Source organism: Hipposideros armiger, unplaced genomic scaffold, assembly GCF_001890085.2.
Source record: "Hipposideros armiger isolate ML-2016 unplaced genomic scaffold, ASM189008v1 scaffold_352, whole genome shotgun sequence".
In the NCBI taxonomy this organism is placed as follows: Eukaryota; Metazoa; Chordata; class Mammalia; order Chiroptera; family Hipposideridae; genus Hipposideros; species Hipposideros armiger.
Window position 1 is genome coordinate 1325105 of NW_017731702.1, and position 16003 is coordinate 1341107.

The window sequence follows — 16003 nt, forward strand, 5'->3', positions numbered from 1 at the left end:
CACGAGGGAAGGGAGCTCTTCACTGAATACCTTTTTCATACTTGTAAAATGCTGGCACCATATGGAGGACGGACTGGGGAGCAAAAGTATGTAAGGGAACAGTGAGGATGATATTTTGATGGTCTGTACAAAGGATGATGGTAGTTGGAAAAATAGCAGCGAGAAGCGAAGTGGAGAACCTGACAGGAATTTAGGACATAAATGAAACAAGGCTTGAAGAATGGATATGTGAGGTATGGGACATCAAAGGATGACAGCAGACATGGGTCTCTAGATTAAACAAATGGACAAGATACTGGACAACTCACTGGCACACAGGTCATCAGAGCAGGGCCAGGTTTAGGTGGGAGGAGCAGTGTTTAGGTTATGAGGTCAGTTTTAGACGTGGTGAATTTAAAGCACCTTTGAGACAACCAAAAAGAGGAGAGAGGATTTCAGGTAGGGAGCTGGCTACACTGCGGGCGGCAGTACAGGGTAAGAGGAGCATCTAGAGGCACACTACCCGTCACTGCTAGGGTCAGAGCCCTGTGAGGCTGGAGTTTCCGTTTGCCACAGAAATGCCCAAATATTTTAAGTAGATTTGAACTTGGAGAAAATTCCAGTCTTCTCCTTGGCCTGAAGTGGCAAAAGGGTCAGCATTCAGATATTCTCCCCAAACTCCAGGATAAATTCAACTCGTCTTTTTTCTCATACAAAGAGAAGGGCTAGAAAAATAATCCAGGAATCACTTTTACTTGGCTTCAATCACACAAGGAATTTTTCCTTAAAACCTAATAGATTTAAAAACATACCATATTTTAAAAATATGATTTTAAAATTTCTTTAATGGATCATTTAATTTACATACATACAGAGTTCTACTCTTGTCCAGCTAGAAAGATATCTAACAGCAAATGTATAAATACATGAATTGTGTTTCTCAAGTTTTTAAGTAAACCAAACTGGGGTTTTTTTTTTTGGAGGGGTGAACCTGTATTAGAATTAACTTATTTCTTGAGAATATGGGGGGAGGAGGAGGCAATGCAGAGGGAAAATGGCCCACAGGTAAAATTTTACTACAAATAAGCTAATGAAGTCTACATATGAGTAGAGAGGATGTGTGGGTTTCCTAATCCCGGATTAGAATTCAGAAGACTTTTTTTCTAAGCACAGTTTGGAAAAACTGTCCTCCAGCAAACCACTTAAGCTCCTCAGTTCTCCTCAACCCTAAAATTCTATAATGTAGGGATAAAAAATTAACTAGGTAATGAAAATTAGAAATCTCATGTGGCTCTACAGAAAACACCCTCATTTGGTCATAACAATGAAAACAATGATAACTAGTTGACAAAACAAATTTATTCTGAACTCAACATTTTAGGAATAAGACATGTACTATATATATTATAGGCCAGAAAATTCAATGTCTACAATGACAATCCCCCCTAAAAGAGCAAATTCTTTCAAACTTTAATGCTAAAGTTTAACTACTTCCATCCTAGTCTTGATTATGTGCATTAAAGTGTTGCCTAAGCCTTGTATAAAATATAGATTTGCAAAATTTATTTCTACTTGCTAATAGCTGTCTATAATAAAATACAAACCTCTCAGCATTTAGCTTTGAGAAAGGTATGTATAGAGAAACATAATTTCTGTATTTATACATTTGCTATTCGGATATTCCCACAGTTGGGCAGGAACCAGAATCTGTGTATGTGAATTAAATGGCCCACTTAAAGTGTTTTAAAACCTATCATGTTTTTACCCTTATTTATATTTATAATTATAAATGCTATAACTTTTACAACGGTATAATTAATCTGTGAGCATTTTATTACCAAAGCTTAATTCTTTAAAGTTTCAAGCTTTCAGGGAAAATGAAATTATCTGTTGAAAAAAATGAAACAGTTTAACTGTCTCTCATTCCCAGCTTAAGTGTGAATTTGATTTACCCTCCCCTACCTTGGTTATGTAATACCATAGGAGAGCAAAGGAGAATTCATGGACACAAAGAACCAGTCAAATCTTCCCCTGTCTACTACTTATTTAGTTGTGATTTAGGTTTGATTTATCCCATTATCAAAATTCCTTACTCCAGCAGTTCTCAAAAATTAAAAGGATATCAAAATTCCCGAGGCACATTGTGAAAAACAGATGTTTAGGCAGCACCTCAGGCCTACTGAATCAGAATCTTTGCCAAGGATAAAATCAGGGTTGGGGGTGGAGGGACAATTCTGTATCTGGAGAGAATGTTAAACATAGTGGAACATTCTAGATCTTCATATTGAAAAGTATTCTGGGTCCTGAAGCATCAGACGCCTCTCCAGCGTACTGAATGAGGTATCTGTCTCATGGCACGGAAACAGTTGCTTCTAAGCATTAGGTAACACCAACTCATCCTGCAAATTTTAAACTGAGATATTAAGAAACGCTCACAACTGGCTTATGCTATGTTTGGTATGTGGAATTATCCACAGCTTTGGGTTCTACTGGGGAACTTAATGCTTTTTTCTCCTCTTACTTTGTTGGAAAACAAATTCAAAGACAGAAGTGGAAGGCCTTTAGTTTACATCTTCATCTTAATTGTGACCTAACTGCTTTAGTAACACTGTTGCCCAAATAATGCTTTAACTATTTACATTTATGTAGCAGTGGGGTTTTTTTTTGTTTTTCTTTTTTTGTTAAGTTAGTCACATTCAATCTATATATGGAATGCAGGCAGCAGATGTCTACACTGCAGAAGTAATTAATTCCACCTCTTTTGGGGGACCTATAGAAGAAAGCCATCTCCTACAGTTTTAGTGCCTGCTGTCAAAACTAGGAAACTTAAAGTTAAAGTCTGTGGTTTACACCGGGTACACCTGTCTTACAAGCCAAAGGCAAAATCCTGACATCGACCACTGGCACCGAGAGGGAGACAAGGCAGTAAACTTCAGTGACTCAAACTCAAAAAATTTTTCTTTAGAGAGGACAAGAGCTAGAAGATCCCTGAAAAAATGTGCACTGAATAAACACACTTGCAAAAATATTTAAATTTTATTCTTAATTAAATCCTCATTTCAAGGTAGTAGTGACTAATGCCTTCATTTCAATTTACAATTTTGTTGTAGCTGAAACAGACAGATCCTTCATCACCTTCTATTCAATGGTCAGTCCATGTGATTCTGCTGCCATGATACAGTATGGTGTCCTCTCTAGAAACGGTTAGAGGCCACCCTGTTTGCTTTATCACGGAGGCTAATGGCAGAGGGACCCCTGGCATGCACCAGGCTTTGCTCCCTCAACAAGCCACCTTCCTTCAACTAAATGCATATGTAGCACTATAATCAGTATGTATCTCAGGGAACTTAAATAGGCCTGTCAAGGGTTTATAGCCCCATCTCTATTATTTTCCTCTCATCTGACTTTATTACTCACTTCTTATTATCATTTAACTTACTTCAGAATTCAGAGTTCAATATTTATTCGTGTACAGAAATAATCATGTATTTAATATAAAGTATTTGTACAATCTCCAATGCTCATTAAAAAATGCAGAGACAATACATAACAGGTTAAGTTATTTTCTGTTACTTAGTTAATACATGTACTAACAATCACTTGGCACAAATATAAATATTTAAATGCAACATTCTCAGAAAGTCTCATTTTTACATAATCCAACTCTTTGAATTTATTAAAAGAGGTCTACAATGTTTGCAATCTTCAAGAATGGTTTGCTCACATTATTTTTTTTAAAAATTGGTTCACAAATATGTTCTTTAACTATCTACCACTACCTATGAAGACACATGCTGACTGCCACATTACAATGATGGTGATAATAGCTACTCATATTTACTCCTTTAACCCTCCTGACCATATGACATAGGCATTCTTTATTGTCCATGTTTTACAAATAAGAAAACTGAGGTCTGAAATGATTTAGTTACTTCCCCCCGTAACAGAGCTGGAAAGCAAAGGGGCCAGTATTCTAACTGAGGCTGTCTACTTTCTAAGCTTCTAAATACTCTGAACAGTCTTACCTTGGGAGGCATGATGAACCCATGCGCAAGGAAGGTGGGAACAATAAGCTCACTAGATAACATGGAGAGACTTGGGGTCAGTTAAAGGAGAGAGCGGGGTGGTGAGGAAACGGCTGGCAGCTGGCAGCAATCCTTTGTAAATTATGGGGCAGTGTTAAAGATGACTGTAGGGTGTGAGGGGAGGCAAGATTTGGAAACAGAAAGAAAAGGGAGAAGGGTATTGGTCTAAAAGTAGCTTGGCTGTCTCTGCATTACCCTAGCAAATTCCTCAATCTGGAGATGTGATTCCTCCAAGATAAGAGACCTAAGTTTTAAGATTAATTCTTTTTTGGTAAAGTGAAATGCTTTTCCATGTGAAGAAAAAAAAAGTATCACCTGTACATGATCATATAGTTTATCAATTAAAAACATTTAAATTATATTATGGAAACATCAAGTTTTAGTTAAAACTTATGAGTAAAACTGGTAATTTTTGGAGGAAAATTTGGCGGTAATTATAAAACTCAAAATGCATATACCACTCATTCTGGCATTTCTACTACTAAGAATCTTTCAAAATTACTTGCACAGGCGCGCACGCGCGCGTGTGCACACACACGATAGTCACAGTGGCACTGCATATAGTAGGAAAAAATGGAAACAACTTCAAAATCATTCAGTTGGTTAATGGTTAAATATATCCCATACTACAAAATATTATACAATGTTTAAAACAGTAACAGACCTATTTATTTACATAAGATATTCATGATATCTTAAGAGAGAAAAAGCAAAGGCAGGAAAATGGCTTTTTGACTTGTTTTTAAAAATTACATACGTGTGTGCACAAAGAAAACTGTCTCAAGAAATATAAAGCACACTGTCAGCAGCGGTTGCCTTGAGGGATTAGGGAACTACTGGAGACTAAAGGAGGAAACTGTTGGGAGTGGGGAGCCAATGAGGACTTGTCTTTTAATGTTCACATACTTCTTCTATACTACTACAAATTTTTCCAACATGCCGTCTTTTTTTATTTAAGTTTCACACTGCCGCACTTTGAGATAACATATTTAAAGCAACTTCAATTCTCCTACGGAATATATTTGCTAATTATACTGATCACCAGTAGATATCTTTGTTTCACTGACTAGCAATGCCAGAATGTTCTACAATAAAAAGGATATGCTTGTAATAACCAAATTATCTCCCTAGGATACTTGCAAAAACTGGTGGCTAATACAAGCCCTATTATAATGAACAAGACCATCCATCCACAGGGAATCAAAAAAAAGAAAGATGTGACATGAGGCCTCCACCAAATGACTTCAACTGTCACTCACTAGATTTGGAACATGTATGTGTATAAAAATGAATCTTTAAGATTCTACTAACATAAAGAAATGAAAAAAAAAAGGAATTCTTTTTGTTTAACAAATTGCTTGTGCCTATTACTTCTTAAGCATTGTCCTTACAGAGGCGACCAAGATACACAGGTGGCCCTGATGAAGCTTATAATTAATAATCAAGTAAACATAAGCTACACAATGAACATGGGGAGTGTTGAGTAGGTTTGCTTATTTATTTGGTAATATCTGGGGAGACTGAATGGACGTATGGGACACAGAGGCATTTGGAGGCTAAGTTAAGCAGGACAGGCAGGCATGAATGGAATTTATGGTGTTGGTTTTACAAATTGGAATGTCTGATGGAAGAATACACAAGTGCAAACCAGGGCAGAAGTACAGGAGGTATACCTTTGTAGTATGGATCTTAGGTGTCTCCTGGGTCTTGACTGAAATACCACCACCGAAGAGTCACACAATCAGAGGTGGAAGAGATCTTAGATGTCATGTGTCAACCCTTATCTGACTTGTGAATACATCCCTTCTATTGGGTTGTTGGAAAAGTCATGATGTATTTTTTTCTCTGTTTTTCATTGCAAAAATGTGTCATGACTTTTCCGACAACCTAATACATCTGGCTGACTAAGATGGTATCTCTGGGCATATGGCAGGGAAGTGAGGGGTGAGTCTAGCCTAGTTTTGGGATTGGCCCAGCTCTGGGAGTGAAGCAGCCACTGAGATGAACCCCTTTCCGTCTATTCCAAGTCAGGACAAATGCCACAGCTCTCCCTCAGTCTGTCCCTGTTTGTGTAGTCTACCCAGGTACAGGCCAGTCCATAAAGAGGTCACTAAAAGAAGAGTACAAGAGAGAATGTAGAAGAATGGGAAATATGTGACAGAAAGTCATAGAAAAGCAGGCTGACCTCCAATTCTAGTATCATCCATCCCCCAGTGGTTTCTTCTCTCCTTCACAATGAGTACTTATAGAAACCCCAACAGGAGGTGAATTCAGTTATCTTAGTTCTATTATTATTATTATTATTATTATTATTATTATTATTATTATATGTATATGTTATATCATTAACATTCTTCCAATGCTGTTAGAGAAGATAATGAACATTTTAAATATGAGAAAAAATGAGTCTCACCCAAGGTCACACAGGTAATACACATTAGAGACAATACTGGACTCTAGGCCTCCATATTTTTTTTTTTTTTAAGATTTTTATTGGGGAATTGGGGGAAGGGGAACAGACAAGTTGCTGTCATTTGTTCTTCAGTCTAGTTGTGGAGGTCGATGCTTCACTGGCCCAAGTTGGCACCATCATTGCGCTCTTCCCTGGTGAGGCAGATCAGTCGCTGGCTTCTGGATGAGCACTCACTGCGGCTGCTGGCCACTCACGCTGGCTGCTGGCTACACACAGTAGCCCATGGCAACCCACTGCAGCAGGGGCTGCAGCCTACGCCGTTGCCGGCGACTCATGGCAGCCCAGCTCCAGGTTGAGCTGTTGTTCAGCATCTTAGCTGTAGAGGGCAGTGTCACTGGCCCTCATATGTGGGATCCGAACCGGGGCCCTCTGGTGTCCCAAGCCAGCTCTTAACCATCGTGCCACTCGGCCGGCCCTAGGCCTCCATATTTTAAGTTCAGTGTTCTGTCGCTACATCACAATTTACCAATCTATAATACATCTCCTCTAATAGGAAGCATAGGCACCAGAAAAAGCTGAGTTGAATTAACTAAGAGAGTGGGTTAGCACTTAGAAATCAGTAAATTTCTTGATAAATACTTAGCAAACACACCAATCTCTTTTTTAAGAATATGGAAACTAGAAAGTTGTATTACAATATAAAACCAAGAACAATTCTGCTTAAAAAAACACAGAACTATAACTGGCAATCTCCATGGAGGGCCATTAACATTAACTATCTTACAGCCACTATTTAGCATACAGTGGTTAATTTTATAATCGAATTAAAATTATGTGGAAAATTTTATAAAAACACAGTGAAATGTAATAAAAAGTCTACTGACAGCACTGAACTATTATAATGACTAAATCTATATTCCAACTATACTTTTGCTTAATCTGTGACCTTGGATAAGTCACTAGCCCATTCTCAGTTCCTTCATCTGGAAACCACTGCAATTACAAATCTGCAATGCCTAGCTTACAAGGAAATTGTGAGGAACAATATGCCTGAAATTGACTTGGACAAGCTTTTAATTCCTCAAGATAAAATTATTTCAAAAATAAAGTATTTCAAAATAATGAAAAGCAACTAACAGAATTTTAAGAAGTATTAGCATAAGTTTACTAGGAAAAGGAAAAACCTACTACCAACATAGTTTATATTTACTTATAAATTATGACTTTCTTCTAAAAATAAATCTGTATAAGCTAAACCTCATTGTCTTTAAGATACCAATTAAGATAAGAGAATCAAATATAAATCCTATCCTAACACTATTTATCTAGCAAAGTAAAAGTGATGCTTTTTGTTAGAGAAATATTAAACCTTCCCAAGTATTCATGTTGAAGACCTCTTTCTTAAAGAAAAACTACAACCGTAAAACCATACAAAAAGTATTGCTTTCAAGATGATTAAAGAATGCTTTATACATAGATGTTGGGAGGCAGATAGGACCATGTAGTCAAATAACTGAAAAACATTTTTAGTCCCACCCCCTTTACGAGTAAGTCATCAATCTAACAGTTAAAATAAAACCCTCCAGGGAGCAGATTTCCCATTTCATCACTTAAGGTCATGGCCTGCTTCCTACCTCTCTTCTTTTTTACCACTTGTCACACTAGAATGGAAAGCAGGAAGGCAGCTCATGTAATTGGCCCATTTCCAGGCTAGGAGCAAATCTGATGATAAATTAAGTGGAGAGAAAGCTGGCGGGATAAACTGCTCAAGTTCACTGCTCTTGAGAAGCTGTCTTCATACAAAAGTTATTTGAAAATTACACTGACTTTAAAGCTAACCTGCATTCTGTCCTTGATATTTCTTTCGATATATTTTTATTCCAATTTTGAAACTCTGAAGTAATATGTCATATGAGCACATTCTGTATCCAACTTTACATTGTTTCCTTAGTCCCACTATTTCAACATAGAAGTGGATTTTAAAAGCTTTTAGATAAGAAACTTTGGGGGCTGCTATCCTTGAAAACAAGGAAGACAAATGCAGAACAAACAACTGATTGTTCATGTGGGTTTCTAGTTAAACTAAAACTCAGAAAACAGAGTAAAACCCTAATGAGTTACATGAATTAAGAAAAAACGAAAAAAAGAGAATGCATAGAAGTTTGAAGAAATGTTTTATTTTATTCTTATGCCTCCACTGAACAGTTTAGTAAGAAGCCACAAATAGGCTCCCGAGAAATCTCTGTAGTGACTGCTAGCTGGGATGAATTTTCACAAGGCAACAAGATTGAGATAGATGATATGACATAGCACAAGCCTACTTCAAAAAGTCCTTGAGTGCATGTGCTTTTGGTGGGTCCATGGTACTTATGTGGCAGAGTTGTTTATAATCCTGTTATTTAACACTGATGGACTCTACCAAGTAAGATGCTTTACACATCTTATGATAGCTACTTTAATAAAGCCAAGCCTGATATGGGGAGCACTAGAAGAAATATAGCTATGTGAATTTTCCTCTGACATAAAAACCATGTGAAAAATACCTTACAGCACCAGGAGACTTGTAAAAGAATGCTCACAGCAGCTCTATTCAAAATAAGGTCCATCAACAGTGGAACGGACAAATAAATAGTACTATTCTCATACCTAGAATAGTCTAGAGCTGTGCTGTCCACTAAGGTAGCCATTAGCCACATATAGCTACGGAGTACTTGCAATATGGCTACAGTGGGATTTGAGATGTGCTGTAAATGTGAAAACAGACCAGATTTCAAAGACTTAATGTGAAAACAAGGTAAAAAAATATCAATACTTCTGTTGAATTGATATTTATGAATATTGTGATATTAACATGAATATGTTGAACATTTGGATATGATGAGATAAATAAAACTTATATTAAAATTAGTTTTACTTGCTTCTTTTTAAATAAGGCTATGAGAATACTTTAAATTATACATGTGGCTTGCATTATATTTCTATTGGACCATGCTGGGAGTGTTTTATTTGTTGGTGTGGGTGGTGGCTTGCTTTGTTAATCTGCACATTCATATTTTATGCACTTTTCTATGTGTTATACCTCAGAATTTAAAAATAAATGATCTCAATCTGCTTTCCTTAAACATTTATATTTGCTATATCAAGTAATGACTTTGAAGAAAACCTAAAACAATAGGGTTGAGTGAGTGACTGGTACAGTCAAGACTGTTTTACATTCAACACATTTTTAAACATTTTAAAATTATGTGTAAATTTTTTAAAAGCATAGTAACCTATAACTTAACAGTACTATTTATCCTGTACTAATGTACTCTATGAAAAAGGTAGTGGGTGTATTTCTGAAAAGTTACACATGTATTCTTGTGAATCAACATATTTGCAATGTACAAAATAGTTGATAAATGTGTTTATAAAATAAATGAGATATGTTCAATGTATGAAAAATGAAAAGAAAAACTTTTTGGGATTTCTTAAACACAACAGCCATATTCTAAACTCTCTCTAAACAGGTTGTAATATTTTTCTAAGAACAATTTACTTTCTTAAATTGAGGCATCCTGTCACAAACTTTCTGCTTTGGAAAATCAATTTTAAAAGAAAATGAAAAAAAACTTCTGAGTATGCGCCAGTTAGTTTACTGACAACAGCTGAGATGTGTGAATTAAATGAATAGATGTCTTCCATAACTAGTATCTAGTATTTGATAAATTTTACCAAATATAAAATTGTAAGAGCCAAGCTTTAACTAATGAGGGATTTTTCTGACCATGAAAGGCTTGGTATCTAGAATGCACGAAACACTTCAAAAGAAATGTTTTAGGATACAAAACTAAACTTAAAATTCTCTCCTAGCTACCTAAGAGCAATGCTAATAACTCAATTTACATTTAGCTTATTTTTATGAAGAACTGAATTTATAAACAAAAAAGAATACAGAGAAGAAATATACAGAATGAATGTCTATACTCACCATGAACTTGGTTGATTTCTGAATTCTGGGATAGAATTTCATCTGCTAATTTTTGAGCAGTTGGCAAAACTTCTGTGTGGTGCACTGTGATCAAATACTGTACAAACTTTTGCAGTTGGTCTCTATTCATTTGAAAGAGAGTCTCTGAAATGGGAAGATGCAGTTTGACCTGATCTGGCTTGCGAATGCGGTATAAAGACAGTGCCACAACATGGGCACAATAAAATATGTCCTTGTTTCCACAGCTGCAGGTCACTGAGGTAATCTTGCAACGATCAAAGCTGATGGCCACATTGCAAACAGTTTCTGGCTCCGATTGTATTGCAGGTTCTGTCACTGTGCCACTCAAGTGGAAACCTATATAAAAGAAAGAGAGAATTTAGCTTCTGCATTCAGATGCTATGAAATATTCTAATTCTTTGAAACGTGTAGTACTTGACAGAGGCAAGAAGAAATATGACAGCTTTTTTTTCCAAGTAAAAACATTTACAGAGATCACTCAAACCTCAATGGCCCCCTCCCCCACCTCTCTACACCTTACAGGTAAAAAATAAATGGAATTCAACAAACATCTGAAGTATTTTACAGAAATACTTATTACAGTATAGCCCCACCAGTATCTACAGGAACTTGTTAGATCACAACACTAATAAGCCATCATCATGCTATTCTGAATCTGTGGTATACTTGACAAAAATCCCCTAGATCAGTGGTTTTCTACTTTAAAAAAAAAAAATGTTTAGAGTAGGCCAGCTCAGCTTTCTTCTCAACAAACTCCTCCCTTCCCTTCACCTTTATACCAGGCAGCCACAAACCTCCTCCAACCAACTTTGCAACTCTGAGGGGGGTTCCTTTCACAAGCACTGACCAGAGAATTTTTAAAAATTAACACTGCTTTCTGTAGCATGCATAACATATACCCCAATACAGTAATGCGTCTGAGCAGTGTCTTCTGGTGGAATTGCAAAACCCACCAAATCTCATACATACCACAGTCTAAGTAGCTAACGACGACTATTTGCTTTCATATCATATAGTATAATAAGGCTGCTACAGATGTAAGGTTAAACATGTACACATGTGCACGCTCTATCACACACACACACACACACACACACACACACACACACACACACACACACACACACCCAAATCACCAAGTAGCAAGGGGCCTTACAGGCCTTGTAGCTTAGAACCCTGCAGGAATCCTCCACAATCTCCCTGACCAAAGGCCATCTGGCCAGGACTTATGGTCAGATGAGACATTCACCCTGTACAGCCAACAATCTCCTTTGCGTAGTTCTAGCTCCACCACACAGCCAACTGAAAACTGCCTCCCACTGCCACTGCCACCAGGCAGTCCTGGCCTATCTACCAGGGACAAAGCCTCCTCACACCTTTCCCCTAAATATGTGGGCAGGTCATCCTGAAGGTTTTTTATTTTGGGCACACCCATTCAATTCCAGTTCCCTCTCTGAAAGCCGCATTCAGAGGCGAGGGATAAAGCTTAAGGCGATCCCTTTGGGAACCTCCAGGAACCTCCAATTTACCTCAGGATTTCAAGCGCCTGACAGAAGCTTGAAGCTACAAAAGGAAGCCTTTTGTTTCCTCTCAGCTTTCCACTATCTATGCTACTTGAATAAAATTCATCAAGCAGGCCACCATTTCCTCAGGTCCCCCTTCATTCACATAGAGAAGGGTTTTAACCATGGGGGAACTCTGAGTGGGGTGCTGCACATGAAGCTGCAGAGATGTGATATGAGTATGACAGCCGGATGACAGAGTTCACATGAGGGGTGTCTGAATTCCACTTATTGTCTTCTTCAAGGGAGGATAAGCAGGCCTGAGAGTTGGAAAAAACACTATTCAACTTACAAGAAATCTTTCAGAGTAATATAATTTCATCTCTTTATAATTCATATTCAGTAACACTTAGTGGAAAGAGAAAAGTGCTATAATAATTTTTACCAGATTAATCAATTTAAAAAGTTTTCCTAAAAACAAGTTACTGTTGCTTCACAATAAGAAATTTTGAGACTTGTTAATATAATTGGTTTTCTTCCACAGAGATTATCCATTTTGACTGTCTTCCACAGAGTTTCAGAATGGATATTTGAGTCTCCTTTATCTCTTTTATTTAGTCAAGGAGTCTTTTTGGAAAACCACAATTAAAGAAAAGATACATCCACATCATGATCTATGTTTCAGTCAGCTTTTTAGTCCTCTGTTCTTAACCTTGAAAGGACAACCAAGGACCACCGATATTTGAGGAAGCCTCTAACTTAGAAGACAGAGACCAGAACAAATAAACCAAAACCAAAACAAAAAAAACAAAACTCAAAGGAAACATGTTATGCACAGAGACGGTATTACATTCATGAAACAAGAATGTGATGCTATTAAAAAAGAACATTCAGAGAAAAAAGAACTAGAAATAATAATTATGCTACTAGAAATGCAAAACTCAATAAAAGAGGTATATTAAAAAGAAAAATAGAAAATAAGTGAGGATGGAAAAGAGAATTTGAGAACCGGTCCAGAAGTTACCACATCTGAACAATAGGAGATACAGAAAGAAAAAGAATGGGGGGGGGGGGGGGGAATTACCAGTGAAATAATTCAAGAGAATTTCCCAGAACTGAAAAACATGAGTTGCCTGATTGAAGAGGTCTATGAATGTCCTGCACAATGATGAAAAAAGACCCACACCAAGGCAATACCATTGTGATATTTCAGAACACTGGGACACAGAGAAGATCTTTCAAATTTCTAAAGAGGGAGAAAAAAGTTATATATAACGGTTCAGTCATCAGAATGGCTTCAGACTGTTCAACGTTCATATTAAAAGCAAGAAGACAAAGGACCAATGCCCTTGAAATTGTCCAATTAGAATTCTTTACCCAGCATAAGAAGGAAATAAAGATACATAGTAAATATAATCATGTTAAAAAAAATTTAAGTGTATTTTCCCATGAGAAAAAAGTCATTGAAGAATAATAAAGGCAGTCTTGACTTATTCTATACCAGATTCACTGTAAGTCTACAATAACTAAAAATTCATGGGACAAGCACAGGATAAGAAAAAAAAATCAATGGATTATAAGAGAGAATCCAGAAAGTTCCCAAAGTATATACTGTACATTTCGTGCAAGAAGTAACATTTATGTGTGTACAAAGAAACAAATCATTACTATAATAAAACTGCCCATTTATAAAATCAATCTCTCCCAGCTTAACACTTGCCCACCAAATCAAGTCTCTCCAGGAAAGTGATAGTGGAGAACTCCGTTCACAGGCAAAGCCAAGCCAATTAAGGCAAGCTGGTGTTTAAATGGTGTATAAAGCTTTAATGCAACAGTTCAGAAGAGACTGATTTAACCATCATTCTGATTTTTGCATTAATTTGCCACTGTCTTTCTCTCAAATATTAGTGAAGGAGTGATTCTATTCCAAATAGGAAAATGATAAAGCGCTCAAGAAGTTTTGGGTTTTTTTTTTAAAGATTTTTATTGGGGAACTGGGGGAAGGAGAACAGACAAGTTGCTGTCCTTTTGTTCTTCAGTCTAGTTGTGGAGGACGTTGCTTCACTGGCCCAAGTTGGCACCATCATTGCGCTCTTCCCAGGCGAGGCAGATGAGTCGCCAGCTTCTCTGGATGTCCGGTCACACTGGCTTCTGGCTACACACGGTAGCCCATGGCAACCCACTGCAGCAGGGGCTGCAGCCTACGCTGTCTCCGGCAACTCACAGCAACCCAGCTCCAGGTCGAGCTATTGTTCAGCATCTTAGCTGTAGAGGGCAGTGTCACTGGCCCTCATATGTGGGATCCGAACCGGGGCCCTCTGGTGTCCCAAGCCAGCTCTTAGCCAACGCGCCACTTGGCCAGCCCTCAATAAGTTTTACAAAAATGATTTCTTCATTCATGTGAATTGTAAAAGTCAGAAGAAGTACATATAATGTATATCGAATCCTGATATCACATACAACTATGCTGAGGGAAAACACACATATTACACAATTTCATTATATTAAACATTTACTACTCTCATAAAAATTTTTAAAAAGCAAACTAAAATATTGTGTGACCTCCAAAACAATTTAAGAAATATGTGAGCGTACAAATAAACATATACATGTTGTATAGAGTAACACTTCATTAATCTGGTATCATCCAAGATTAAGGAGTTTCCTGAATGTTCATTTTCCAAGTAATTCTAAATTATCTTTTATGTACCCAAACTCCTTTCAGGATTTCAAGCATTTTTGTTGGAAATATTTCTAAGTGTAATTTCTACCCTGCCACTCTAATCAGCTGACCATTTTGGGGTGCTACCAAGTGAGTGGGGCAACGCTTCCAGTAACAGACAACTGCAGGTGGCAGTACTTTTTAAGTGCGTTTTGTTACTTTTCTCTACTATCAGCTATCATGATGACCTCTCTCCTATACTGCTGGCTTTACTCATAGAAAATTCTTGGTCCTCAGGCTGGCTGCACCTCAAATTTGACTAGCTTTGGTGGTGGTGATTTAATACTTAGAGACCTATTTGTTTAGGGTCCCCCCACCTTACGTTTAAGTTGGGATGGTTGATGTTGCTAGAAATGAGAAGCTTTACTTTAAATATAGGAAAATTACATACACACACATAAGGGACAGCTGGTATATTACTTTTTTAAGACTATGCAATACTGAGTCACTATGTAGGCATTCCATTAAGCCTTACTTATTTCAGGGTAGTACAGTCGTATATTTTAGCCTCTCCAATTTGAGAAACCTCTGAAATCCACCAACTCCTTCTCTGCGGGTCCTAAATCACATCAGAGCACCCACAGGAGAAGCAAGGAAAATATTCCTCCTTCAACAATCCCTAGAGGGCTGTAAGACATCTTTCCCCGCCACCTCCTCTCTACCCCTAGCCAGTCTTATCTCCTGGGTACTGGGTAACCTGAAACAAAATAACGTTCCTGAGAATGGATTTTGCCTTTCTGGAGTTCTGACAAACCCTGATGACCAGCTGTTTTAGGATCACAAAGGTAAAATCTTCTTCTGGGATAGTCAGCTGTTCTATAGGACAGAGCTGAGGGCACAAAAAGATGCAATCTTCTACTCTATGTTAAAACAACGGGTAATTGCTTTATTTTCAAAGAACTAAAACTGAAGAAATTACATAAACCTTTTCTTATAAATATATTTATTTGACTTTACAAAATATAGTCTGTCAAAGATAGTTAATCCCCTAAGAGCAAACCTCACTGGGCAGTCAAACCCATTTTGTCAGCATGCCACCACAGAGCCCAATAAAACATTAGCATTCACATTATCAATCTGCAGGCACTGAAGAAAAACAAAGTAGAAGCCAAGGCACAGTGCTGTACAGAGCTTGGTACAGAGAGACTTTGATTCAGATCAGGTTCTGTCACTCAAATGCTGAGTGCTCCGGACGCATTACTTAACCTCTCTGAGTCTTGCTCTATTTGTGTGCAAAATGTGGCTAGAAATACCTCCTAGGCTTGTTTGGGGATTAAAATGACATATGTAAAGCACCTGGCACATAGTAAA

General features: G+C 37.4%; 1 protein-coding gene across 1 annotated transcript in view; it reads right to left on the reverse strand.

The window, feature by feature from the left end:
- Window positions 1-16003, reverse strand: part of ZSWIM6 (zinc finger SWIM-type containing 6) — a 186029-nt gene that overhangs the window by 58608 nt on the left and 111418 nt on the right. Inside the window, 1 exon segment of the mRNA XM_019661574.1 lies at window positions 10448-10804. Coding sequence (XP_019517119.1) covers window positions 10448-10804 — 357 coding nt within the window.